The following is a 27,962-nucleotide window of genomic DNA, read 5'->3' as shown; positions in this document are numbered from 1 at the left end:
TTCGCACAGTGGGTTCAATAGGGGAAACTATAGAAATTGTTTGTTTATTTATATACTATGATAATAGAAATAAGAAAAGTGTGTATTGGAAAATTGAAGTTAGTTAAGAGACTCTTTTTAGAGTAGATAGCATACTATTCAAATGCAAAAAGAGAGATAATTCTATCATATGTATCTCTTTATAGGACTTTAAAGGCATTAATTACTATGGTATCAAGATATTGAAATAATCAGCTTCTGCCAAAGTCCAAAAAGGCTTAAACTTATCTAAATAAGTTGAATTTAGAGACAAATTCTAAATTATAAATAAAGTCTTATATAAAAGGTCCTTTATTCCTCTTCTTTTGTTGCCGCTACTTTCCCTAATTCCGGCACTTTCCATTGAGATAAAAAATTGAACTACCAAACTCTTCACTTTATTCTGAATTTGCCCACTGTAGCTCGTTTAATTGACATTCAACATAAACAATAATATTAAAATATTGTTTGCTCTTTTTGTGTCAAGTCGATTGTTTGTTTAATGAGTTGTTGGGAAAATTATTTTTTGATTAACTGAAAACCAATTCGGACAGTTTAAAATAAACAGCAACTCATATTTCTTTCCTTTTTTTTGGCGAAAAATTGAAATTAATTTTTATCGCTAGCTTGCCCCCTGAATCTGATACAGTCTCTATAGGGGCTTCCCCTTCTTTCTTTTTGATTGTTGTTGTTGTTGTAGGTTTTTTAATGTTTTATTCACATATGCAAACTGAATTTCCCGTTGAAACGGAATTGTTTCACCCAGCCGCACACACACACAGACACACACACGCAAGCACACCGAGTCAGCAACACACATACAGACAAAATAAAACGCCCACACACGGGATAGTTGAATTCTATTCGACCAATTGTTGATATGCACGAACTCACATACACACACACACACACACACACACACACACACACACACAAACACAAAGCAACGACATTGACGCACAGACACGAAGAGCAGTCGAATGTGGACTTCGTGTTTGCCATTTCCTGTTTCGCTTGGCCGCAAAAGTGTAGCATATCTTTTGGCTCACATTGTGGCACATTCTTTATTGCAGGCATTATAAAAGCCTTTGCATGCTTTGATCTGTGTTCAGTTCTCGAATACTGCCCGGCCGTGTTCGTTCGGTGTGGAATCCAGAAATCAGTAAAAAAAGTCAGTGAACTACTAGTGTAACAATATCAAACTGAAAACAATTTGTAAGTGAACATTTAAAGACAAACATTTTATTCAACTTAAATAATGTGAGAATATTTTCCAGTTGTTTTTTTTGTTTTTGAATAACAATTTTGTAACAACTTAGAAATATGTTTAAAATATTTTTCTAAAAATCTTTTTTTCAAATATTTTTCTAATTTTTTTGTTAACAAATATCATATTTACACATTTTGATCAAACCATTAAGCGGTTTACTACATGAAATATATCATCAGATATGTATCTTCTTAATTTTTGTTCTCAACTGTTTCAAAATTAAAAAAAGAAATAATAATATATATATTTTTTGGAAGAATTCTTTTAACAATTTTATACAAAAAGTTTATTAAGAAAAGAAAAGTATTTTTTTTAACAGAAGCTTTATTTCTACATTAATTGACATAAAATAAGAAAGCGTCGAGGGACTTTTAAGCAATTTCATTTTATTTGTGGGTCAGTTTGAGTTCTTAAACAAAGCTGACCATTAAAATTCTACTCGTAATCTGTAAACACATTTAAAGAACATAAAAATTTAAATCAAAACAAGATATCAAAAGCAGCAATGAAAGAAATTCTAAAATCTTATTTAAAAAGACATCAAAAGTTAAGGTCTTAATGCTGTTGCTTTAGTTAGGAGCAAGTAAGCTGGCGTTAAATAAAATGAGATATCTTTATTTGGCATTTACATACATACGCTGATCAAAATAACTATAAAACATTCGTTTTGAGTTTTATTTTTTTAAATTGAATACTTCAAAAAGATGGAAAACAAAACGAAATATCTCAATTGCAACAATGTTTATTAGCTGCCCCGTCAATTGCCAGGCAGCCGGCGGCAAAAGCTAATAAAAACGGTAACATCAATGCCACGCCTACTACTACTACTGCCCAACCTCCTTCTCGTTGGACCGTACATCCGGTGTTGTACTTATACCACACGCAGCAGTCCATTAGAGGACATGGCCAAAACCAAAAAAAAAAAACAAAAAAAAACAAAAGAAATGAGAGAGGAACTACACTACATGAACTGACATTCTGAGGTGAAGCTTTAAAACTGCCCTTGGGCCTTAACTTGTTTTATGTCAACTTGGACTTGGCCAACAACAACAACAAAACAACAACTATGGCAATTATTACATGTGCAGGCCTGGCCAAATACTTGAGCTGCAGCTGCGCCTAAAAGATGCTTTAAAAAGTTGGCGTCTTGCATGTATTGTTGTCTGTGTATTTATATGTGTTTGTTTCGTTGAGAGAGACAGAGAGAGAAAGAGATAAGGCAGTGACTACAGAGGGCAGGGCAGAAGAGGAGAAAGAGGGGAAAATTTTAAGTGCGAGCTCACTTCTAATTAACCTGGACAACTACTATATATAACTACATATAGCTGTAGGGCTCATTAACAACTACAACAACAATCACAACAAGAAGATGGCCAAGTGGGGAGCCATTTAACATTCACCGAGTCTCTTTATAATGAGCACCAGCCAAATCCAAAACTAGATTCATGAGTTAATATCTCTGTGCCCTCCTCCACCCCCAAATATGCATAACTTTAAATTTTAGAATAGAGATTATGACGTACGAAAAATAGAGAACAAAATTTGCAGCAAAAGAAGCCACAAACCTATTCTTTTATCCTAATTCAAATAATTCTTTGAATAACCCATTCAAAAACTAATTCTCATCTGCAATTATTCGTATATGTATTTGACAATTTTTACGTTTGGTTATGTTACACCTCCTAGAAGATATTTCGAACTCAATATTCTAAAGATTATTACTTTGTTGTTTCCGAAAGTTGACATATTGAAAAAAATGATAGATTAGATGAGATAAATCAATAGATTGAAAATGGCATCACAATTAGAGCTCTTTTTCGCTTTGATCTATTGAGCAGTTTATCCTAATGACAATTTTTTTGTATAACCATTAGCTGATGTTCAGGAACTTAAGAATTTCAGATATTTTTACACTGCTGACTTCCCCCAATGTAGAAAATTTTATTGCAAGAGAGTTTCAAACCCATTTCAATGCACATCGCAAAAATAAATCTATATATAAGAACTGATTGATAAAACAATTGGAATTATGATGTACGCCTTAAAAGGACTCGTGACCTGCAACGGACCTTATAACTAATATCAAATATCTAAAGGATAAACAGCTTAAAATAAACAATTTTATGTATTACTTCATTCATGTCAAGCATTAATGGAAGTTCCAAATTTATTTCGGTTTCTTTTAGGCTTTTTGAATTGGAATTTTGTTTTGGCGACTAACTTTGTAGTTTGTAGTTTGTAGTTTTTTTTTGGGTCATTTTATTTGGAAAACAAATTTTTTATTTTTCTATTTCTATCTAAATTTTAACTGGTGGACAATTTCTACGCCTTTTAAAGGCTTTTGGTCAGTTCTGGTTTATATTATGGACAATTTAAAGAGTGACTTTTATATTTATGTTTAATTTAAAGAGACGTTTCACACTTGTAGAAAACAATTTTCAAATGGACCCAAAATTGATGCAATTAGCCTAGTAGAACCATCCCTTACATATTAAATATTATGAAACCTTAACACACATAGACACAAACGTAAAGACCTAAGCGAGGAGTATGGCTATAAAAAAAAAAACTTCCTTTTTGGAGGGATGAGCCACTGAAAATCAACGAGCCAAGACGCGTCAAACGTCTGAGGGTATGTTGTGCCTTTTGACTTGTGACTTCATCAGCGTGATTTCAATTTCAATCATTTGGGATTAATTTGGCCAAGCCGCACATACAAAGGTCACACATATACACACACGCATGTCCCACCGTCACCGGCCCTAATGAGTCTGTGTGTTCCATATACAAAAATGAAGTAAGTAAGTCGTCTCGCCGACTTGGGTATACCATACACCAGGTGAAACAAATATTTAGAATTTCGAAAACCAAATGTATGTCTACTAAATTGTTTTAACATGCCTCATACCGTTTGCTATCTCGCTCACTCTACAAACACACAAGCACTCTAGCGCCGCCACTAGCCAACGGCCAATTCTGCCCTTATGGATCGCGTAGCAAAATACGTTCATACGTATATTTTGTATGTTTCTAGTCCGATTTCAATCAAATTTGGTAGTTTGATAGAAATAGATAAGATTTATTAGTCTGCCAAATTTGATCGCGATGGTCAAAAAATTGCAAGAGCTAATCGGTTTTTTCTAAATTATGGAGGCGGAAGTGGGCGTGGCAACATATTAAAATATATGTATTCTGCGCGCATACTAAGCCAATACACATACTAAATTTGGTGAGTTTAGCTTTGTTAGTTTTCGAGAAAATCAGTTTTGTTTAATTTTCGGGGGCGGAAATGGGCGTGGCAAAATTTTTAAATAGTCAATATCTGCGCGTCTATTAAGCTAGCTTACATACCAAATTTAATGTCGGTAGCTTTCATGGTTTTTAAGAAAATCAGAGTTATGTAAATTCCGGGGGCGAAAGGGGGCGTGGCAAAAAGTTGGAACAATTATTTTCTGCGCGCTAACTAAACGAGTATATAAACCAAATTTGATGTTTCTATCTGGTATACTTTTTAAGAAAAACAGTTTTATGTAAATTCTGGGGGCGGAAGGGGGCGTGGCAAAAATTTGAAACAAACTCGATAAGCGTACATACTACACGAGACTGCATACCAAATTTGGTGGCTCTAGCTCTTATAGTCTCCGAGATCTAGGTGTTCATACGGACGGACGGACGGACGGACGGACGGACGGACGGACGGACGGACGGACGGACAGACGGACATGGCTAGATCGACTTGGTTTTTGATCCTGATCAAGAATATATACACTTTGTGGGGTCGGAGATGCTTCCTTCTGCCTGTTACATACATTTTGGCGACTTTAATATACCATTTCACCCTATGGGTGTATGGTATAAAAATGATGTTTTGCTTTAATGTCTAACACACAAAGAACTTAAACCGCATACAGATTTACACGAGACTTACACTAACATTAACTTAAATCCTAAGAAGATCTTGCATTGAGGATGGGTGTATCACGGAAACGAAGTTCCAGAGATGTGGGAGCCTGTTGCAGTTCGATTAAAACTAACTGATTAACGCCCACCTGGAGCACTGGAGCGGGGACATAGAGTGTGACTTGAGGTCCCACCAATGGCCAATAGCGTCCCAAATTCTCGCCATTAATAAAGAGAATACCCTTGCCCCATCCTGACATGTCGACATAGGTGTCCGCCAATTGATCGTCCTTATCTATGACCAGCGTACCATGATAAATAGCTGGACCAGAGCGAAGCATTCGCTGTGGCTTTCTCAACTCGTGGATAAGGACTGAATTTGATTCGGTGATTAGCTTGTTCAAGTTGTCATAAGATTCCAAAGGATATTTGGTCATATTCCAATTGTTGAGCACACGCTTATCGAGATAAGCATCTTTGGTCAGACCCTTGAAATCGTTGATTTTGAGTCCATAATTGATGCGTCCTTGATTCTCCACTAGAATCTGTAGTCGACGTCCCGCACTGGCACTGATAGGCAATTGGAATATTGGCGTCTCTCGGGCCAATAGGCCAACAAACTCGTCATCCACATAGACATAGCCGCGATCGGCAAGTCCAGGTGCATTTAGAATGCTGGGATCACGCTTGAAACTGGGCAGCCAGGTCTCATATAGCACCAAACCTGAATATTGATCTAAGGCCTCAAATGTTTTGGGTTTGGTTGACTGAACCATGCCAGTGGCCAGTTCTTGACGAGCTTCCTGTGACAGTAGAGACGAACTTTGCAGGAGTCGAACAGATCCGTATGCCCGCTTGGGAACTGGACCTGGCACCGGCAAATTGGGCATAGGTAAATAACGTGCAATAATGCGTCGCAGAGCATGATATTTGGGTGTGGGATCACCGGCTTCAGTCATGGGAGCATCATAGTCATAGCTGGTAATATCTGCCAGATAATTGCCCGGTCCATTATCATTGGCACCGGCTGTGAAACCGAAATTGGTACCACCATAGAACATATAGAAATTCACACTGGCTCCGCTTTCCAACATGTCTCTTTGGGAGTGAGAGAGACAGAGAAAACCATTTTTAAAATAATGTCAAAATCTTATGCAATTGCTCATTGCACTTACCTGAAGGTACCCGTAATCGATGATATACTGACATTAGCCATTGCCTCTGTCCAGTGGGTCAACCAACCAGGATAGTATTCTGCATTAACCAACGGTCCTTTGGGTTCAAAGCGTCGTAGCTTGGCCCAAATGGCCTTTAAATTATTGGTAGAACCGAAGTCCATTGTGGCCAAGACACCTTGAATCTTGCCACAACGGAGAACATCAGGTCCATCGTTGGTAAAGAGAACGGCTTGGTTTTTCACATGACTTTCGGTCTCATCACGCAACCAATTTCGATAGTTGAGATCACAGGCGAAATACGAGCCATATTCATTCTCCACCTGGACCATTATGATGGGACCACCATTACCATATAGATAGGGAACAATGCGAGACATCAATTGCCCATACCAAATGCGGACTTCGCTTAGATAATCTAAGTAGAAAATAAATTAAAATTTGACAGAATTCCTTGTGCAACATAACACTACTCACTTATATCTGCAGTCCTCAATTGGATGCCAGGATATTTATTAAGCAGCCAATAGGGAAAACCGCCCATATCACGTTCCGCGCATATATATGGACCCGGCCGTAGAATCACCAACAAATCCTCATCAACTGCCAAGCGGATAAAGTGCTCCAAGTCGGCTATGCCATTCCATGTGTAGACACCGTCATGTGGATTGTGAAGAGACCATTCCACATAACTAGAAACCAGAGCGGCATCCATTTAAATATTCATCTTCTAAAGGACTCTTTCGCAACTTACGTGGTAACTGCATTTAATCCTGCAGCCCGCATAGTCCGCAAATGTCTCTTCCATGTGGCCGGATGGGCGCGGAAGTAATGAAAAGATCCAGCTACAAATTGAAACGGTTGTCCATCCTTCAGGAATATATCATTCTCATAGTCCACAACAAATGTCCGATTGGCATTCACAGTATTCCCAATTACATTAAACAAGACGAGCAGGACAAACACCGTCCCAGCCAGAAGAACAAACTTCATAATTTTTTTGAAATTTCCTAAAAAAACTGGTGGAAATATAGAGTTTGTTCTTTTTCTTTTTCTTACTCATGGTACCAAATTTCTGCGGCATAATATACGTAAGTACGATCTAGAATATATATTCCGGATATGTTTGTACATTGCTGCTCTTAAAACCATAAATTTAAGTAAAAATCAAGAAAAGTTTTTTAAAATATACTGCTACTGTTAGCATTTTATCTTTACACTTAAAAGTTATGATTTTTTTGCTGCAATTTAACTGAAATATTTTATTTCAATTCAGCAATTAATAATCAGCTTGGAGTTCACTTGAGCCTCTCACATTAATAAACGGCTTAAAAATGGCAATAATTAACTGCAAGCAGTTGGCAAAAGCGTATGAGTAATATATTGTAAACTTTAATATGCCTACTTAATGTGTGACAAGTCGCCGATTCTTTATGGATAATTTAAAAATATCTTTGAATTAGGCCACTTTATAGGTCGACAATACGTTGAACTGAACTGTACTGAACTGAACTGAACTGTATCTGTTTCCTAGTAATGAAATAATGCCGGAATTACCATCATGTTGACTTCCTAGTATAAAATCTATGTAAATCTGTGTCAGTTTTCCCGCTTAGAATCTTTTCTTTTCACAATTTAAGTTCATGGTTCAATTAGTTGGCATCTGTCAACGACGTCTGTCGTCTATGTCGACGTCATCGTCTTTCCCATTGTGTGGTTGTTGTTGTTCTTCCTAACCTACGAAATCGGTTAATTGAATCCGATGTCAGGCCTTCTTCTTTTTTTTCATACTCAGCTTAGCTCAAATGAGTGAATTTATATACCGCATATTTGTTTAAATTTTAATTTTTTTTTTCAACTTAACAATCAGATCAACAATTGATCTGAGTATACATATATTTCATATACACTCCTCATCACTTGAATAGGACAGCCTGTACGGTCATTGTATTTTTGCGAAGAACTCAAAAGCGAAATGATAAAATAACGGTTTTCTTGCAAGTTGTCTTTTAGCAGTTATTCACGTCTATCAGAACGCAACAGAAACCTCTGGAAAAGAGCCGTTATATTTTTTTTTTTGCTTTGTGTTGGAATTCGTATGAAATTGAGTAAATTTTTTCTGTCACTTGAATAGAACATGCATTTAGTTTCATCGTTTATTTTGGCGAGTGATCATACAAATTTTGTTAAAGGATCGCTAGCTTTATTGGTTGGGGAGTAGTGTGTCATGGAAAACATGCGTTGGAGGTGTCCTATTCAAGTGATGAGGAGTGTACTTATATGTCTTATTTTTTGTTGTTGCATTCTATCAGTAGTGACTTGCAATCATATTGTTTTGGTACGTGTTTACACAAAATTAACTTAAGTTTGCTATAAATGATTTATTTTGTTCTTTTTGGTTTAAACTTTGTTTGTATGTGAAGACAATTAATTGTAATTAGTTTAATGGACATCACCACATATACAAAGATGATTCATGCCATAAATAGCCTCATAAATGTAAAAAATGAAACAAAATTATATATTTTAAGTTAATTTAAACAAATGATGAGGACTATAAAAAATAATAAATAGAAATCCATCAAATAACAAATATGTATATGACGATAATAATAATAATTGCTGATAACAACAATTTCATACCAAAAACCACAATTTCTTGACATTTGATTCCTTGAATACGTTTTTTTTTTTTGTTTCTTTTAAAAAGGGGATTTATTTAGTTGCTGACAACTTGATTTGTTCCCTTGAAATCACTTTGTTCATTCATTTTAAACAAAATCAAATTAAATGATCTGTGAAATCATGACCGTGAACTTGTATGAACCTCAGCCCCCTCCAAAAAACGAAAAATTCCCCAGACCCTTATACTTCCATTTATTTAATGCTTCGACAGCGGCACACATTGATTTAATGTTTAACGTTAATTTTATACAGAATTGTTCTTAAAAACAAAAAAACAAACAAACAGCATGAGTCCAGCATTTAAAGCATTTGACCCAATTCAATTATTTTGCATACCCATACCTATGTATGTACATTTGTATGTATTTATGTACATACATACACATATATATGCCCCGACTTGACTCCTTGGCTACTTCGACCCCCACTCCCGATTAGAAAGTTTAGCATTTTATTTGTGTTCTTTGTTTTAGCATAGTTCATTATACAAATTTTGATCCTGTTTCAGCACTCACCTTAATCCAAAATGAAGCAGAACTCGAGCAATTTTTACTTTTATGTTTCGTATATTGAACACACTTTGCAGTTTTCTTATGCACTGATCTATTCAACGCGTTTGCCTCAGGCAAAACGATCCGCTTCGGACTTAAACTGAGCTCTGACTGATCGCATTTAAATACAACGGATTTGCAGCTACAACATGTTTAACATAACGATGTCATGTTAACAGTCTGCCTTTGCCTCTGCCTCTGCTATTTAACAGAGTTCTAACAGTGCGGAACTGGGGCATTAAGTTGCAAATCAATTTATACTTAAAAAAGATCATTTAACAATGTATGAACACCACAAAAAAATAAAATTTATTAAAAGCTAACAGTATCGAGATTTGTTTTTGAAATGCATGAAAAATACTAATGAATGCTATTTGGAGACGAAAATTTCTTAAAAACTTGTTCAAAATGATGCCAAAATATGAAAAATGAGTTCATTTACAGAATTTTTCAACTAAACGGCGCTTAAGCATTAAGTAATTTAAAAAAATCTTTTTCATAAAATTCTTTGGCATAGAAGATGCATATAATATATATTCTTAATCTTTATATAAACTAAGATATACTACACAAACCAGATACAATCCAAATACGTATGAATGAACTCAGAAACATGAAAAAACGTGTTTTAGTCTAACTTTACACACATTGACGATTTTAAATTATTACTAGCTCGTCACAAATTTTAATACGTAGATACGTGCATTATGAGTGTCTTCGGATGACAGATATATAGACAGAAACACATATGTATCTATTCAAACTGATTTACAACCGACTTCTATGTTTTTACGAATATAACTTAATAACGTTTGACGTCTTTAAAGTAAAAACAATTTATTTATTTAGCCATTTATATGCATAATAGAAATCCTTCACCTTTTTTGTAATGGTTTTTGAACTTTAAGTAAGTGAAACAATTATATAAGGATTTATTGCTCAGTGTTACGAGATTACGAGCACTTTAGCGCTCTAAGCGAGCAATTCTGTTGGCCTGTGTTCTATAAAAATCTTATATCTATAACTTGATTTGTGTTGTGGATCTATAGATTTGCCAAAATGTTTAACGATTCTTTAAATATGACAAAAGAAAGGCAAAAAACGAGTCTACATTCTAATTTCAATGGCTTTTGTGGTTAAAATAGACAGACATGGCTAAATCAATGTATCTGTTGATGCGGATTAAGAGTATATATGCCTTATATGTTCCGAAAACGCAGTCTTCTGCTTGCAAGATAAATTTACGATAAATTTTATAGCAATTTCGTATTCATTTTACGACACATACTTGTGTCACATAGTAGAATTTTTACTGTATATGGACTTTTACTTAATACAACTAGAAAATATAAAGAAAAACTTCCAAAAATTGGTCTAAAAAATTAATGTAAATTTATTAAAAACACTCACGCACGTCTGATATGTACATACATATATAAATATTTCTCGATATATGTATGTATGTTTGTAGGTTGCAGCTGTTGGCAAATATAAAAGAAAAAGTACAGTTATGCCTCATATATTATGCATTAACTGTAGCCGTTGTTCCCGTTTGCCCCGCCTGTTTAGCATCTGATGGGTTCGTCTGTTTGTTTTGGTCTCTACTCATATGCAAAAAAGGGTGACGAGAATGCAGCCGCAGGCAAATTGGGCCAAAAAAAAAGAAAACCAAGTGAATTTTCTATGCATGTATTGTTGTTTTATTATTAATTTTGTTTCGTTTCGTTTGTTCTTGGAGTTTCCTTTTTCGAGCTGGGGCTCAGCTGAGTTAATGGGCCTTTATTACCATCACATACAAACACAGACACACACACACACTAACACATATACACACAGCCAGATAGAACACGTATGGATGATAGACCAAAATGTAAATCCCAATTCCTTTTTCCTTTCTTGCCTTTTGGCCATCTTTAATGCCTACATGACTATGTTGGCATTTTAAAGTGTCCGCTGGGATGAGTTTCAGGCCTAAAGCAAACAGGCAAGGCCCACACCCACACTGACACACACACACAGACACACACATCCATAGACAATTAGATGTCACACATATGTAGGTATGTATATAGGTTAACAGCTTAGCACCAGAATATTACACATACGCCTAGTGGTGTGTGTGTGTTTGTGTGTGACTCTGAGACACGTTAAAGTACACACATAGCCCAAGTGTGGCTGGAGTTAAGGAGTCCATTGTTTAACTGCCTGTCTGCCTAGCTGTCACTTTCATGTCACCGGCAAGACTAACTTACACACAGGACACACTGAAACATTGGGTTAGGACTCAAAAACCGGAAGCTTTATACATTTTCTATTTGCTAATTTTATGCCACACAAAACTTTTGGCCAGCATTACCTGATGCTGCTACGATGACACACAGTGGTATAATAAGTAAAGATAATTAACCGATGTGTATGTGTTTGTGTAAGCCCCCCAAAAATAAAAACTCTATAGAACAAATGTCAAAGAAATAAAAATTTTGTTCAAGTGGGAAGCTGCAAATGGCATAATACTTATTATCTTTTGCCCACCTGTTCGTAGAGAGTGCACATTATGTGCCATTTCATTGGATTAAAACAAAAAACTATATTTTGATGGAAACTTGCCACTTAAGCTTAGGCCCCCAAGTGACGTCATCAGATAGGTGATGGCTTTTAAGAGTAGAGTATTTTTAGCCCACACAACCTGTTGATTGTCGCAAATTCAACATCAATTCAATTCAATTCAAACTTAACTTCAATTGAATTGCAGTAGAAAAACTGTCGACTGTTCAGCTTCTCAAAAGCCATCTCCCTTTCCTCGTCCCCCTGTTGCTCCTGCTCCTCTTGTTTTTTCTTTGCTGGGCGGAGTGGCAAGTTGTTAGCTCTTGACGCCGCCGGTGGCAATCAATTGAATTACATGTTTGTTCCCAGCTTCCTGTGTGCATCGTTAGACATTGCGGTTGTTGCTTCTAGTTGCTATTCTGACACCATTTGGCTTATCAAAGCAAGCAAAGATGCCAAACCCAGCTCCGGCTCCATCTCTCAGGCATTTTGCATGGCAATTTTACTTAACAAGGGCGTGGTGAATCCGCACAACGACAACTTTGCCGCTTCACCCGGCAGCATAATCATGTGGAACGGCGGCATATCGAGGATGCAATTGAAGGCTCTTTTTGCATGCTGGTGGAAAAATGTTTGCATTTGGGACTAGTTTAAGCCGTTAGCTGCTGTTGCTATTTGCCCGTTACTAACCATTCCACCAAAATTTATGCATATGCAATTTGAAGTAGTCCCCCCCCCACACCCCTCCATGGGTGGCGGCCACTCCGTCACTTTGTGGCCCAGTGAGCACCATCACCACCGCATCCGCATCCACTAGAAACTAGACCACAAAAAGGTCAAGTAGTTGCCACGAGGCATTTGTTTTTCTCCTTTTCCCAATGTAAATGTGAGTGCACTAAAATAAATATGTATAAACAAACACAAGCAGCACAACAAAAAACCCAAATGGGGGAGCAAAGAAAAAGGTTTTTGAATATGAAATCCGAACACACCATCGCAGATACATATTATTCAATTCACTTAACAAAATTTTAATGCAAAGAACTCATTCAATTAGAAGCTCCAACATGGTCCAATATGCTTTTGGCTATATCATGCAAATATTGTTTAAATTGGCTCAACGATTCGTTTTACACAATCAAAAGTCAATTTAATATGACGTTTTCTTGGTAAAATTGGAGATGCCGATATGGCTTAGATAAGAAGTTTGTGAAATAAAGACTAATACATTAATTTTAATAATAGTTTGGTCTGATGAAAACTTTAGTTAGATAAAGTAGAACGTTTATTAATGAACAAGATGTTAAATGTTGAATCTAATTAACTGGAACCCGTCTAAAACAGCATGCGGATTCCCTGAATTTGGTGTCTAGAATCTTCATGCTCAATGCAAAATCTCTGGAAATCTCTGGTTTGGGAATAGCTTCATAGTCATATAGGTTGGACTAAGGTCCAGTCAATTCATTTTGCTTTGCTTTAAATTGAACCTGTTTTGAATTGAACTTCAGTTGACGTAACTAGCAATGATCGAAGGGATTGATCACAAAATAGTTGATTTAATGTTCACTCATTAACCAAAATGCATTTCATACCAAAATAAGTAAAGTTTATATGATAAATTCTCCACATTCCTAATAGAAATCGGTTAGAAATTGTCTAAAATAAAGTAATATTCTTTCGGCTAGAAGAAGAAGTTGTTCATATTGAAGAATCCAATGATGACTCAAATCTTGCAGCTTTTTAAGCTGCATGAGCAATCGAAATCAAAGCCCAAACTGTATTCAATTTTGTTGCATACTTTTCAGCTAAACTTAATGACCATTTACACTGACACTAAGATACTATATTTTGTTTTGCAGATAAAGATCCATTTGTGCAAAGAGAACCAAATAAAACTCCCGCCCAAAAGTACTCCACACTCTGTTGCTCAATGCTCCAACATTTGGGTTCGAACGGCATGTTGTTGTCGCTGCTGTTGTTAACCATGGCTAATGCGGCCATCTCTGAGGGTGATGAGAACAATCTTAGCAGCACGGCAACTTCATTGCAACAGGAGCCCAGAAAACTGGTGAAGCGCGCACCGGCAGCAGGATTTATAGGAATGCGGGGCAAGAAGGAGCTGGAAACGGATACGGAAACAGATAGGGCTTACCCTGTGAGCAATGACAATTGGTTGGGTCCCGATCCCCTAGACTATGGAGAGGACAGTGATGACTACTATGAGAACGGCAGGAGGTTGAAGAAGGCGCCAACAGCATTCGTCGGAATGCGGGGCAAAAAGTATACTCCAAGCAGCAATCGTTTATCGAATCTGCTGCGGCAGATCGAGGAGCAGCGTTTGCGTGAGAATGTCCTGCAGGAGTTATTTGATCGCCTGGCAGATCAGAATAGTGTGGGAGATGCAGAGATACCCAACAAGAGGGCACCCACTGGATTCACTGGGATGCGAGGCAAGCGACCAGCCGAGGATGACGACGATGCCATGGAACTCTTTGAGAAGCGTGCTCCAATCAATGCCTTTGTGGGTGTGCGTGGCAAAAAGGATGTTTCCCATCAGAATTACAAGCGAGCTGCTCCCCTGTCAGAGGTAAGAACATATCAATTTGCTTTTGCTTATCCGAGAAATGGAAGCACTCAAAATCTTTTGGTGTTTTCATTTCTCAAATTGTTTGAGCCATGTTAATGTTAAGCACAATTCTGAGAAACTAAACGCATTCAGTTCTGGCGCAATCTCTTTAAAAAGGCCTACGATGCGCGTGGCAAGAAACATCGTTTCGTTGACTTCAATAACAAATTTGTGGCTGTTCGAGGCAAAAAGAATAATCTGGATCTGGAGGATGGTCAGGATCAGTATCTCGTCCATCCATGGTCTTATCTCCTTAACGAGAAACGAGCGCCCAATGGTTTTGTCGGCATGCGAGGCAAACGTCCAGGTAAATTGTTAATCAAATCAAAAATTTATTAAGTTTTGGCTACAAAAAGTTTGTTTTTTTTTGCAGTTTTGGCGCTGGAATAAGTCTCTATAAAGTAGTAAATTGCGTTCCTCAGTTATTGAAAGACACACAGCTGGAAGTTCCTCAACTAGGCCAAGAATATATGTATGTACATGCACACACAGATACACACACAAACACACACACACAGATAGAGAGAGAGAGAGAAGTGAAATATAATAATGTTGTGTTTGAAATAATCACTGGGCTGGAGATTATTTCAAGTGCAACTATTAATCAACGCAAGGATCACAAGGAACACAAGAGACACACACACACACACACACACTGGAATCTGTTATCTTAACATAAGCTTAATATTTAACACCTCCGAGACTATGTAATATAACTGTAATTGTAATCAAAAGCTTTTAAAGCTTTTTGAAATAAATTCACATAAATTGAATTATTTGCATATCTAAGTGTAAAACTATTAATCAAAATTAAATCTAAATAGATCAATTATTCAACAAAAAAAACACAAAAAAAAGAAGAAAAATATGCATTTTTAAGCACACACAAACAAAAATGATTTATTTATTTATTTATTTTCAAAAAATGACAAAAATTCGCATCTATTTACCAAAAGGAGCCTATCTTATATATGTATATCTTAACACAAATGGCTAATTAAATATTGTAAATATTGTAACTATTGGTAATGAACAGAATAAAAATTATTACTAAAAAAAACGAAAAGAAATCAATATCAATAAATTACTTGGTCAAATAATGATATAGAAGTCAAGAAACTGTCTGCTAGAGGTCAATAATTTGGCAGTCGAAGTCTTAATACCCTTTAATAGATAGTGAAGCTGTGAAAAAGAACCTAAATGGGTTAAAAAATTACAAGTTTTCTATAATGCAATTCAACTTTCCTAGAACAAAAACTTTGTCAATATCACCAATAGCCTTAGGTTTCGTTTTCGTACATATATAACTTATATAAGTTAGATTCTGAATGATTCTGAAAGCAAGAGTCATTCTTCAGTCTTCTTTAAATTAATAAACAACTTCTTATCAACAAGAGAACTTAAAAATTACTCATTCATATTCTATTAAACATTTTTCTAAACTTTTACATAAAAATCTTAATTTTTTTCAATCATTTTTTGAATTATCAACATTTGTGCTGCCCTTGAAATAATCTTTTTCTTTTTTTGAAGATTGACCTCGAGTAGGCTTAAATTTTCATAACGTCTTCATCAAAATACATAATAATTAATACTTTTTTCTATAGAGATTTAAAAAGTTACTGCATTTACAAAATATTGCTAATGCAAGAAAATTCTTCTTGTCTTGGATGTCTCCTCTCGTCTGTATCCTACGATCTATGGCAGCTGAATGTTATATATACTCATATGCCTGACTGAAAATATATAGTATTCGTTGTGTAAATTACTTAAAGAAGTTAAAAAAAAGATTGATAAAACTTTCAGGGCGATTGTATACTGATACTGTAAACATTATTATCTACATGTTCACTTTAGCTAAGTTTGACTGCACACCCGAATGCCAATTCCTAATATTTATCTATCTCCTGCATTAGCTAAAGCATTAGCTTTACCTGACCTACATATACCCCTCAAATGCTGGGTATGAAACTCCATTAAATGCTTCACAATTCCTAGAACCGAAAATTACACATGTTGTTCTTTTGGGATAGATACATGTCTACATACAAAACAAATGAAAAGACAACAAACAGTACACTTTTTTAATATGAACAGAGACTCTTAATAAGGCACCCATCAGACACAAGAAACAACAATAACAACAACAAAACAAAAAGACTTCTCTAGTGATTGATGACTTGTGGGTGACTCTAAATATGTTGTTGTTGTTGTTGTCAGGGATAACCCAAATAGAGAACTGCGCAGAACTCAACAGGTAGGACTCATTTCTTCACCTCTAACACCACCTAATGGTCAGAAGGTACCTACTACCTGTGATAATTTCAATGGAAAATTTTATGAAGATGAAAAAGAAAAACATTTGCCCAACATTTGTAGGACAGTGTAGGCACTTATCACCGCTGCTCTCGTACTTTCACAATTTACACACTAATAAAAATTGAACGAAAAAAGATCAAAGAAAAAGAACTTTGGTCTGCGCCGAAGTTCGTATGCCCTTGAAATTCTTTAATAATTTAAATCCTTAAATAAGTTTTCTTTCTCAAATATTTTTGTATTTCAAAAGCTTTTGTTACATATTTTAAGTTATTTTTCACTAAAGAAAGTTTAATACGGCATTTTTTTTAATAAGGCATTTTTTTGTAAAGTAGCGTTCCAATCGAAAGTTTCTATATGCTATATCGACACAGCTTCTCGCTCTGATCAAGAATATATATTATTAGGGACAAAGTTACCTTTTGTGGATTACAAACATCTGCCTTATTTTGTAATACCCTCTTCAAAGGGTATGGAAATAAATTTCTGAAAACGAGCTTAAAAGTTATTGTATATGAGTCGAAAGCTTTTTTTGCTCAAGTGAGATCGCTGAGTGTAGGTGTAAGTGTGTGTGTGTGTGTTTGTGTCTGTGTGTATGTGTGAGCTCTCTCAGCTTATAAGTAGCAGCTACGACGTTCTATCTCGCTTAGTTTCAAACTGCGATTCATAACGGGCAACAGCAAATCAAAATAGTTTTGTTTTTTCAAAAAATTTTCAACGTGAGTGAACCCCAAAGAGGAAAATAAAAAAGAAAATATTCGCTAATATTTCGAAATTAATCTGATAAACTCACATAAAACAAGCAATTGACAATAATTATAAGAAATTTGCAATTAATGAAATGAAAACTGTGGAAAATTTGTAGTTTATTGTTGTTGTTGTTGCTTCTTCTTTGGCTCTGCTCGAGTGCAACTTGGCGTGGCAAACCAGTCTTGTAGCAATCGTCCCCAAAAAGTGGTGCTCCTCCTCTCAGCTGTTTCTGTTTCTGTTTCACAGTGAAATTTCTTCAAGTCAACCATCCAGACCAATTTAATTTTTCGGCTTTCTGTCATCTGATTACAGCAACTTTCTTGTTTTTTAGTGACTGTTTTATTTCTGCTTTATAGGTGAAGTAAAAGATGTTAAGACTCTGGGCATGCCTTTTGCTCTTGGGCTGCCTTACCCAGGCTGTGCCATTTTATGGAGGAGAGTAAGTAGAACACAAAAGAAATTCCTCGAAAACTCATCAAAAAAAAAAAACAACAAATTCAAATCTGTGTTTGGTGTTCGTTTCATGCACATTTCATATGTTTTGACTACTCACAAGTAATTGAAAGTAATTAAAATCAAGTAATTAACTATCAAACAAAATGTGCCTTGGTTGTGGTTATCCTAAATGTCTTTAAAGTTGATATCCTGCCCCTAATTTTGGTTAAACTTAGAAAATTGTAGATTTCTACATTATACTGTAGTATTTCATAGTTCATTCCCCGCCCTAGGTTTTTCAATTTAATTTTTTTACTATTAATTTTCCTGCTTTTACAGTGTAGATAGTCAAATGGATTTAGAATTTCAAGATTCGGTGGATATCTCCTCATCAGAATCCCTTCAAACCAGGTGAACATATTAAAGTTTTCATTCGATTTTCTCAGTCATGACAGTCAATAACCCTTCAGAATTTTACACGACCTCCAAACAAACACAAATATTAAATAATAGTAAATATTTTTCACAAATATTTGTTAGAAACTTCTTTTATGATTCTGTTCCCCAAATTGACTGGCTTCCCGTAAGTAGTAAAGTTTAGAGTAAATGTTGAAATTTTTTGTAGGCTTCTTTTATTTGTGTTGGGTGAAATTTTTGCTGCGCTAAACGAATTGACAAATAAAGTTGACCGAAATGAAATGCAAAAAAACTAAAAAGAGCAGAAGAGCAAGAATACCAAAAACCCAAAAAAAAAATCCCCAACTCAGACAGAAAGAAAGTCAAATTGTAGGTATGCACACACACACACACAGATATATATATATATATATATATATATATATATACATATATATAGTTCAATAGTGACCCCAATTGATAAACTCAAAAGAGATTGTTTCAATCCAAGTAAAATATGGCTAACCCTGCAGTTCAAATCATTTCTGTTGAGATCGGTTTAGGTCTGTTCTTTCTGCTTTTTTTGCAAAGACAGACAATTGCAATTCAAGAAGAAGAAGATGAAAATGAAGAACAATGTTTAGCCAAAGTGGGGCATCCGTTTTTCTTTTTGCAATTGAAGCTGAGATTGCCGCCGCGGGACTACAACTTGGGCAACCTTTATTCTTCCTCTCTTCACTTGGCTGAGTTTGTTGCTTGTTGGCAACCTTTCAGCTTCCTTCCCACTTATTCGTCATTTTGACACCATTCTTCCTCTTCTTCTTCTTCTTGCCTGTGGTGGTTTATCTCTTGTGATCGTGAAGATTCATTTTGCTCGGCAACCATGAAACTAATTGACATTTGACACATCATTAAGTGCAATTTTTCGGTAGCTTTTCGTGCGAACCAGGTAAAGCCTAACAAATGATAATTGTATATTACACCCTGTATGTGGGTCACCCAGTATCAACTGCCTACAACTAGTGACATTACAGTTTGGACCCAAATTAAATCAAGCAACCAATTTATCACCCTTTCGACCGCCCCCTTTCCTTACCTATTATCATTATTTTGCCACTCTCTGTGGCCAATAACTTTCGCTTTGGTCTTTTTCAGTGGAGTGCAACCAATTTGTTTACACACACACACACACACATAATTAAACACAATAAAGGGAAAAGTTCTAAATGAAGATAATTTGAACAACTATTTTCACTCTTTCTCTTTAATTTTAGTTTGTGTTTTTTAAATGCAACTACAAGTTCTTAGATCTTTCAGCTCTCTTGTTTCATAGGTTCGAAAACTACTTTTAGCCATATTGGCAATCTATTTTTAAGATAGATGTCAAAAGTTTTTAGAATGAAATAAAATTTATAAATATTTTAACGTTTGTTATATTCACGTTACAAATGAAAAACTCACTCTCCTTTACATTCGCCCAGTTCGTTTAACTCTCAGACTAAAGACAATAAATACTTCGTCGTCGACAGTCTCGACACATATCATGGAATCACAGTTTTTTGTCGGATCATTCAGTCAGTTAATGTCGAGTGGTTTTAGCCCTTGTGTTGCTCACGTCTGAACGTATGACTCATGAAGAGGCTTTCAGAAGTCAACCAACTGTGGACCAATGCTAAACAGATACATACAACAATTTGTTTACGTTTTTATTTTAGAAGATTTTTGAAAATTATTTCGTTAGCGCTTAGTTATTATTATGAGGTTTCTTTTTTTTGGTTTTTAATTAGCTTCCGTATGTCGAATTTTAATGAGCCGGTTCATCCCATAAAGGAAATCTAAGAAGTCTTTGTTATAGAAAGTCAAACTGACTCATATGGGATTTATATTTAAAAACTAAAAAGTTGGGCGTTGAGAATAATAGAATTCGTTTTGACTGGCAATAAATTCCATTTGATTGATGAACAAAATGCAACTTGAAGTTGGCTGAAAAAACAAATTATTTGGTTGCTATTTGTTTTGGGCACTTAAAAAAGTTATTTTTATTTGATTTGTCTATATGAAGAGTACAAGGAGGGGGAAGAACTACTTAATATGCAGATCAGACAAATGCTGCGCAAAACAAAAAAAACTCTAAACAATGAGCACGATCAGCAGTTTAGTATATAGTATATATAGAGTGGTTGAGGGAGGAGACTAGGGGGGAATACTGTGCGGGCTTCTTCTTTAATGTGCGGGAACCAACAGGGCATATGAATTATGGTGTTCCGTTTCGTTCTATACAAAATGGAATTTGCATGAAATACACACACCACTGAGTACACACACACTAACACCCGACCTCCACCCCACACTAATCCCCACCCACTTCATTTTACCTCACCCGAATTCGGCCAGCTTTATGCAACATTTAACACGCCCATTGCCGATGCTTCAACAACGCACCTCGCTCTTTGCGCCCATGCCATTTGCACCGCTAGAACCATTGCATGCCCAGGCCTCGCAGCGCATGGCCAGCTTTTGGCCAGCGGCTGCTCCCCCACCATTGGCACCACAGCGTCTGCCCCTCACTAATGCGCCACAATTGTTGCCACCACTCTATAGCGGTAGTTTTGGCAGCGATAGCGGCGATACGGAGTTCATTCCCCTGGAACAGCAGCAGCAGCAACATCAGCAAGGACGTCAAGTTCCTGCCACAGTGGCCGTGGCCCAAGCAGGACAACCTCTAGGTGGTTCAAGTGCCTCTGGCCTCGAGCAAAAGCCTTTCAGTAAGTCACAAAACTTCTACCCCACCCACTGATCTTTATAAATTTTGGTTTATTTACAGATGTCGATGCCATTACGACCGATATTAATGCTCCCAATCCAGCAGTATTCTTCCAGCAATCATTCCCATTCTTTGGCAATGAGTTCTTCAATTCGTTTGGCGGTTTTGGCATTGGCAATGCTCAGGAACCTTGGTGGAAGGGGTAAGTAAGCGACTTTTCTTAAGAAATATGTAGATAGTTTGTCTCTGCTTTTCCATTCATTGGCCATTTGAATATTATTTAAATTTTCCATTGAATTTCCATTGATATGGTCAGTGGGTTCGTTTCTTCTTTTTTTTCTTTCCTAATCGCTGCACACGACTGACTGACTGACTGACTGACTGAGTCGTCTCTCAGTGTCTTTGGTCGGTCTCAGTTGGATGTTCTTGGCATTTGGGCAATTAACCGCACACAATGTCAAGTTCACTTAAGCCTATTAAATATATTTTTTCCATATTTATTCAAATATTTCTTTATTACTAGCTTATCTCTTCAAGCTTGTTTGGTGAGATTATTTTTCAAAGCTCAATCGAGCATTAACAATTAAATTAAAAAATAATTTTCCATACTATGTGATTTTTTCTTATTCATGATTGCTAGCAGCTGGGCCAATTAATTGCATCTACTCAGTGGTCAAGTCAGTTGAATGAATATATAAGCATATATTGGATAAATGCAAGCCATATACACAGATATATACATATATAAGTTGAATCTAGCTTGCACTTTTCTAAATTGTCATTAGAGTAAAAAAAAGCAAACAAAACGAAACCAACCAACAAAAAAAAAAGGGTGAAATCAACTTGTTTACGTTTGCGTTTAGAGAATGAAAGTCCGCAATTGAAAAATTAGCACTATATATATACACATAGTTATATACAGATACATATATACATATATATCCACATTTTTATGGAGGGCTGTGAAATTTCATTAAAAAAAAAAACCTCTACGCACACAATGAGCTCGTATTCAGTAGCCATAATTGAATTGATGCCAGGCAAAGTGGTTAAGCTATATATATATATACATATATCAGTCTCTGTATACGATATATACATATGTATGAGTGAGGCAGATCTATGTGCAAATTTATAAAGCAAACATTATTCAGTAACAAGTGCCAATGGTAGTCTGATCTAATGATAATCTAATGGGATCTATGACTAAGTTATTGGACCGAACTATACCTGGTTGGTTCAAGACATTACCAAAGGGGGCATTGACTTTTCCGATTTGCAAGTTTCTTATTTATAATTTACATTAGCAGTTAGAAGCAAAACTAATTCGAGCGCAAAATAATCAGGCAAAAGAATCATTGAACAAAAAAGGAATTCAATTTATATATGAAAATCGCAGCAAAGGAGAGATCTGGACTATTTAGAGCATGGACAAATTCAGTGAAGTCGAATTAATATAACATATTGCAAGATTGTAGACTTTTTTGATTGATAAACTTGGAATTATTTCATTGCAAATGTTTTTCTAAACACAAAACTATAACTTTTTTTCTACCTCAAGAAATGGTTTCAAAAACCTTGTTGGATTCTTTGATTCTAGTCCATGTTAACTGAAATAGATGCCAAGATTAGACTTATAGGCCCTTATAGGCTATCAAAGCTTTATTTGGTGATCTCTTTTAATTCAAATTTTCTTTTTATTTCTCAGGCCCAATGTGTGCACCGAAAAAGAAGAAAACGAAAGCACATCTCCAGACGCTGATGTTGATGAAACCGTCGACACCTTTGGCCAAGAACGTGATGGTATTGGCAGTGTGGTTCGCTCGCCGCTGTTTGGCCAATTCCAGTTCAGTGTGAACTCTTGCGCCGAGAAACCAAATAAGCATGTCTGCACCAAGATGTGAGTATGGGGAATGGGAAAACTGAAAAATTGAATAATTTCCACGAGTGTTTCTTCATTCAAACTTGCGTAGCATCAATCAAAATGGCAAAAAGAAGACTCTGACGCTAACACGCCAATGTTGCCATGGCTATGGACGTCCCAGGAATGCCGACTTTGCTACACCCTGTGAAAAGATCGAAATCAAGGATATTGAGGCGACAGCAGCTGACATGGGTGCCAAGCAGTTCATTGAAAGCGCTCGCAGTGCCGGACAATTGTCCCAGATGCTGGGCAATAGCCAAAAGGTTACCCTATTCTTGCCCAACGATGCCGCCTTTGTGGAATATCGTGGGGGCCAGCAGCAGCAAGAGAATAACGTCGAGGATGCCAAAGCGGAAGCATCGTCCACATCGTCATCCAATACACCATCATCGATTTACAAGCTTCATGCAGTCCTTGGTGAAATTCAGCTAGAAGATGTGCCCAATGAGAAACTCCTGCAAACTGAATTGCCCGATCAGAAGATACGCATCAATAGCTATCAGTTGCCACCTGCTTTGGGCTTGGAGCCATATCGATATGCCGCCAATTGTGTGCCCATTGAGAAGCATGACAAGCTATCCGAACAGGCCTTGGTCCATACACTGAGCGGTGTGCTGAAACCTCTTACCAAGAATGTCATGGATATCATTAGGGAGCGCGCTGATTTGTCCATCATGCGTACCGTCTTGGAGAAGACCAATATTAGTGCCATCCTCGAGTCTGCCGACAAGCCGGTAACCATTTTTGTGCCCACTGACAAAGCATTCGATAAGCTGGAACCACATCTACGACGTGCCCTGAAAGAAGGACGTGGCTGTGCCTCAAGTGAGTAGCAACTGAATGAGAAAAAAAAACTCCTATTAACATATTAATCTCTTATTACCCCTTTAGACATTCTGAAGAATCATATGCTGGATTTGACATTCTGCTCATTGGCCACTGTGCCGGGGGCCAAGACAACAGCTTACAATCTCTTGGGTGAATCCCTCCTGCTCAATCGTACACAAACTCCACAAAATCAGACCGCCATCTACATTAATAATGTGGCGAAAATCTTGGATGCCGACATTATGGGAACGAATGGTGTGATCCATGTGATTGATACCATTTTGCCAACCGAATCGGCTCTGCCAATGACCACTCTGATGTCCCAGAAGAATTTGACAATATTCAAACAATTGCTTGAGGCTTCCGGCTATGACAATCAGTTCGATGATCTGAATAATGTAACGATCTTTGCTCCCACAGATAAAAGCTTGCAGAACACAGAATGGGCACGCATTTTGAAGGAGCAGCCCGAGCAACTGCATCAAAATGCGGATCTGTTGAAATTCCTTAACTATCATGTGATTAAGCCCATGATCAAGACCTGTGATCTATCGGAGCAGTCTCTGCCCACGGTGGAGGGCAGCAAAGTGCGTTTGAATCTCTATTCGACCCATGCTCTCTTCTCCGATGTTATGAATCGTGCCACCGTCAACTGTGCCCGTCTAGTGCACTTTGATGACGAGAGTTGTGGTTCCGTTTTACATCAGGTCGATCGTCCACTCAGTCCACCCAAAAATGTAAGCAATTTCCATTCCATACTGCTACGGATAACTTACCAAATGAGTTCTCTTTTCTCTAGAATCTCTTGAAAATGCTGGAGGCTAATCCCAACTATAGCAAATTCCTCGATTTCGTTCGTGAAGCTAATCTGACCCAATTACTAACCAACGATTCGCATAGCTATACCCTGTTGGTGCCCAAGAACGATGTCTTCGAGGAGTTCAGCGAGTCGAGTGAATCGTCCAAGAACCCAGCTCAGAGCCAAGCGGAAAATGTGGCTCTTGTCAAGACTCACATTGTGGAGGATGTTGTCTGCTGTGCTGGCATTATTCCCACAAATTGGCCATTTGTCCGCTCCATTGAGGCTATTTCGGGACAACATTTGCGCATTACCCGCGATCGTCGGCCCAAGATCGAAAACTCTGGGGTCACCAAGTGTGATGTGATGGCCACCAATGGCATTCTTCATGAGATCAACGACATCATTGTGCCCAGACAGAAGCCGGCCCAGCGTCAGCATCAATTGCTGCCTCCAGTGGGCGGAAACTTTCAGCCACAGAGAGATTTCGATGTCTTCTTCTAAGGAATCTAAGGCTATGTGATTCCTTCTCTCACTGATTGTCAATATACAAATATATATATATATTTATATTAATTTTTAAACGATTTGTCAATGATTGGTAACCAATATGCATCTCTGATAAATACAATAAATAAGTATTTATAAAAATATAACAAAATATCTGTGAAACGAATGTTCCAGAAGTAGAAAATCTTTTTAAATGAATTTCAATATGAATGGAAATAGAGAAGAAAAATCCAAAAGCCGATTAGATAACGACTTCTTACCCATAAAAGTATTCTACTTGAATGTCCTAAATAGATTAACAATTAATACAAGGTTAAAGCAAAATTTCATTTGGATTTGGAATAGGTTTAGGAATGGTTTCAGAAATATGAGTCATGAGTCCGCTTTTTCATTCCTTCTGTTGTTTCTCTTTTTGTAAAATGTCTTATAAATATGTTGCGCACCTTTTATATATATGCATGTATATACTGTTAGAAATAAAATGATAAGTTTATGATGAAACTAAAGGCAAATGAATTGGCAAAAAATAAGTAGTTAACAATACTTCAAATCTTTACAAACGTTTTTTTGCAGTACTCTATTTAGTGAACAAACTTGTAAACAGTTCTTAACTTACATATATACAGCTAACTAATACATTTTAAGAGAGTATTTTAAAATATAGCCCTCTCTTTTAATTATCTAGCCAACTGCACACAATCAAGCCCTATTATCACAAAAAGTACTCAGTTTTTTGGGGTATAAAAACGCCGATTCCCGCAAACACTCAAACAGTTCTCTGTCAACACTCTATAGAAATGTCGGGCCAACTGCCAGCAACGTTTGTGAAGGGTTTTCACAATGAGGAGCTAGTGCGTCGCATGGAATATCGTCCCTTGGGTAATACAGGACTAAAGGTGTCGAAAATTGGCTTCGGAGCAGCCACATTGAGTGGCCTTTTCGATAGCGATAAATTCAAATTTGACAAGGAGGAGGGCATTCGAGCAGTACAGGAAGCCATCAAATCGGGAATTAATTATATAGACACGGCTCCGTTCTATGGGCAGGGCAGATCGGAGCAGATCCTTGGTGAAGCTTTGAAGGATGTGCCACGTAAGGCGTATTACTTAGCCACCAAAGTGGGTCGCTATGAACTCGTTGCGGAACGTATGTTTGATTTTACTGAGAAGAAAACTCGGGAAAGTTTGGAGAAAAGTTTCAAACTCTTGGGACTAGACGCCGTGGATGTTCTACAAGTGCATGATGTGGATGCAGCTCCTAGTTTGGATATGGTATTAAATGAAACCATACCAGTCCTGGAAGAGTATGTTAGGGCGGGCAAGGCACGCTTCATAGGCATCACCGGCTACGATTTGGATATCCTTAAAGAGTGTGCCGAACGAGGCAAAGGACGTATTCATTTGATGTTGAACTATGCTCGTTACACTTTGCTGGATAACACGCTACAGCGATTTATGAAGGACTTCCAGGGACTCAATGTGGGTGTGATTTGTGCTGCAGCTCATGCTTTGGGATTGCTTAGCAATGCTGGCTCTCAGATCAAACATCCTGGCAGTAAGGAACTTCAGGATGTGGCGATACGTGGTGGCGAAATTTGCAAGCAACGCGGCGTGGAGCTTGGAAAATTGGCCATGTACCACACACTGCAATTGGATGGGGCAGCTACCTTCCTCGTTGGCATCCCCAATCGACATATGCTCCAGATTAACCTGGATGCAATTTTCAATGGACTCACATCGAACGAACAGGAAGTCTTGCAGTATCTACGTGAAAAGTGAGTACAATCGAGATTTGGAATTGTGCAAGTCGAATTTGGTGTTAGCAATTGCATCACTCGTCTCGAACTTGGCCTCTCAGTTAACCAGTTTCCAACTCACTTTTCTTCTCTTTCTTTTTCAGTGTCTTTACAAAATCCTACAGTTGGGGTTCGACTTTGTCCTATATCAATGACTTTAAATGAAAATCATATTTATATGTAATAGAAAATTGTAATTGTTACCTATTTACCTGTATATATTATTTGTTAAAAATCAATAAATTACTATAACATAAAATGATAATCGAAACCATTTGACTTGTTTAATAAAAACTGCCTTAGTTTTAAATATGCTAAAAATATCGTGTATGAGGATATCTAAATACAAATTTGAATCATCTTGGCTTTTAAGAATTCTTTGGAAAGAACTGTTTCGGTGGATCTTTCAGGATTTTTCAGTGATTGTTTTATCATAGCGAATCAGCCAGACATATTTTGCTTAGGGTGTCATATGTAAGGTAATAGAAGGTAGGTATGTGGAAAATTCACTAGGGCGTATCCTAAAAGAAGAGAAAACAATTTAAAATGAATTCTCTTAAAACGGTAATTTCCGCATAAAAATAATTAGAAGTAAATTTTATATTTCACTCGCAACATTTTTGTAATAATATTAGTTAATTATAATCCTCTTTGAAAATTTCGTTCTTATACAAAG

General features: G+C 36.8%; 4 protein-coding genes across 8 annotated transcripts; 3 read left to right on the top strand and 1 right to left on the bottom strand.

Moving 5' to 3' along the window:
* The first annotated feature begins 1,145 nt into the window (after positions 1–1,145).
* Positions 1,146–15,604, top strand: LOC6647774 (tachykinins). Of its 2 annotated transcripts, none has more exons than XM_023178623.2 (4): positions 1,146–1,233; positions 14,003–14,730; positions 14,863–15,076; positions 15,143–15,604. In XM_023178623.2, exons 2-4 carry the CDS (start codon positions 14,074–14,076, stop codon positions 15,157–15,159), a joined length of 888 nt encoding a protein of 295 aa, XP_023034391.1. In that variant the 5' UTR covers positions 1,146–1,233; positions 14,003–14,073; the 3' UTR covers positions 15,160–15,604. The 2 variants fall into 2 exon arrangements, with proteins under 2 accessions (XP_023034391.1, XP_002069709.2); XM_002069673.4 differs by having other exon boundaries at positions 1,147–1,233; positions 14,887–15,076; positions 15,143–15,603.
* On the bottom strand, positions 5,107–9,705 carry LOC6647773 (beta-galactosidase). The gene is made up of 5 exons (XM_002069672.4): positions 9,564–9,705; positions 7,118–7,373; positions 6,841–7,055; positions 6,364–6,781; positions 5,107–6,286 (listed from the first exon to the last, which is right to left on the bottom strand). The coding sequence occupies exons 2-5, from the start codon at positions 7,354–7,356 to the stop codon at positions 5,236–5,238; spliced, it is 1,923 nt and encodes a 640-aa protein (XP_002069708.1). The 5' UTR covers positions 7,357–7,373; positions 9,564–9,705; the 3' UTR covers positions 5,107–5,235.
* Positions 15,605–17,742: 2,138 nt separating the features above from the next.
* On the top strand, positions 17,743–25,750 carry LOC6647775 (periostin). 4 transcript variants are annotated; one of them, XM_023178351.2, is made up of 9 exons: positions 17,743–17,804; positions 18,192–18,274; positions 18,610–18,681; positions 21,268–21,431; positions 21,491–21,632; positions 23,139–23,330; positions 23,404–24,179; positions 24,246–24,919; positions 24,982–25,750. In XM_023178351.2, exons 2-9 carry the CDS (start codon positions 18,204–18,206, stop codon positions 25,483–25,485), a joined length of 2,595 nt encoding a protein of 864 aa, XP_023034119.1. In that variant the 5' UTR covers positions 17,743–17,804; positions 18,192–18,203; the 3' UTR covers positions 25,486–25,750. The 4 variants fall into 4 exon arrangements, with proteins under 4 accessions (XP_023034119.1, XP_015032858.1, XP_002069710.2 ...); XM_015177372.3 differs by lacking the exon at positions 18,610–18,681; XM_002069674.4 differs by lacking the exon at positions 18,610–18,681 and having other exon boundaries at positions 21,061–21,431.
* Positions 25,751–26,266: 516 nt separating this feature from the next.
* On the top strand, positions 26,267–27,515 carry LOC6647776 (L-galactose dehydrogenase). Its single transcript, XM_002069675.3, has 2 exons — positions 26,267–27,265; positions 27,391–27,515. The coding sequence occupies exons 1-2, from the start codon at positions 26,289–26,291 to the stop codon at positions 27,449–27,451; spliced, it is 1,038 nt and encodes a 345-aa protein (XP_002069711.1). The 5' UTR covers positions 26,267–26,288; the 3' UTR covers positions 27,452–27,515.
* Positions 27,516–27,962: the final 447 nt, after the last annotated feature.

This window comes from Drosophila willistoni, chromosome 3R, assembly GCF_018902025.1.
Source record: "Drosophila willistoni isolate 14030-0811.24 chromosome 3R, UCI_dwil_1.1, whole genome shotgun sequence".
NCBI lineage: Eukaryota > Metazoa > Arthropoda > Insecta > Diptera > Drosophilidae > Drosophila > Drosophila willistoni.
This window is presented reverse-complemented; position numbering and strand designations above follow the sequence as displayed.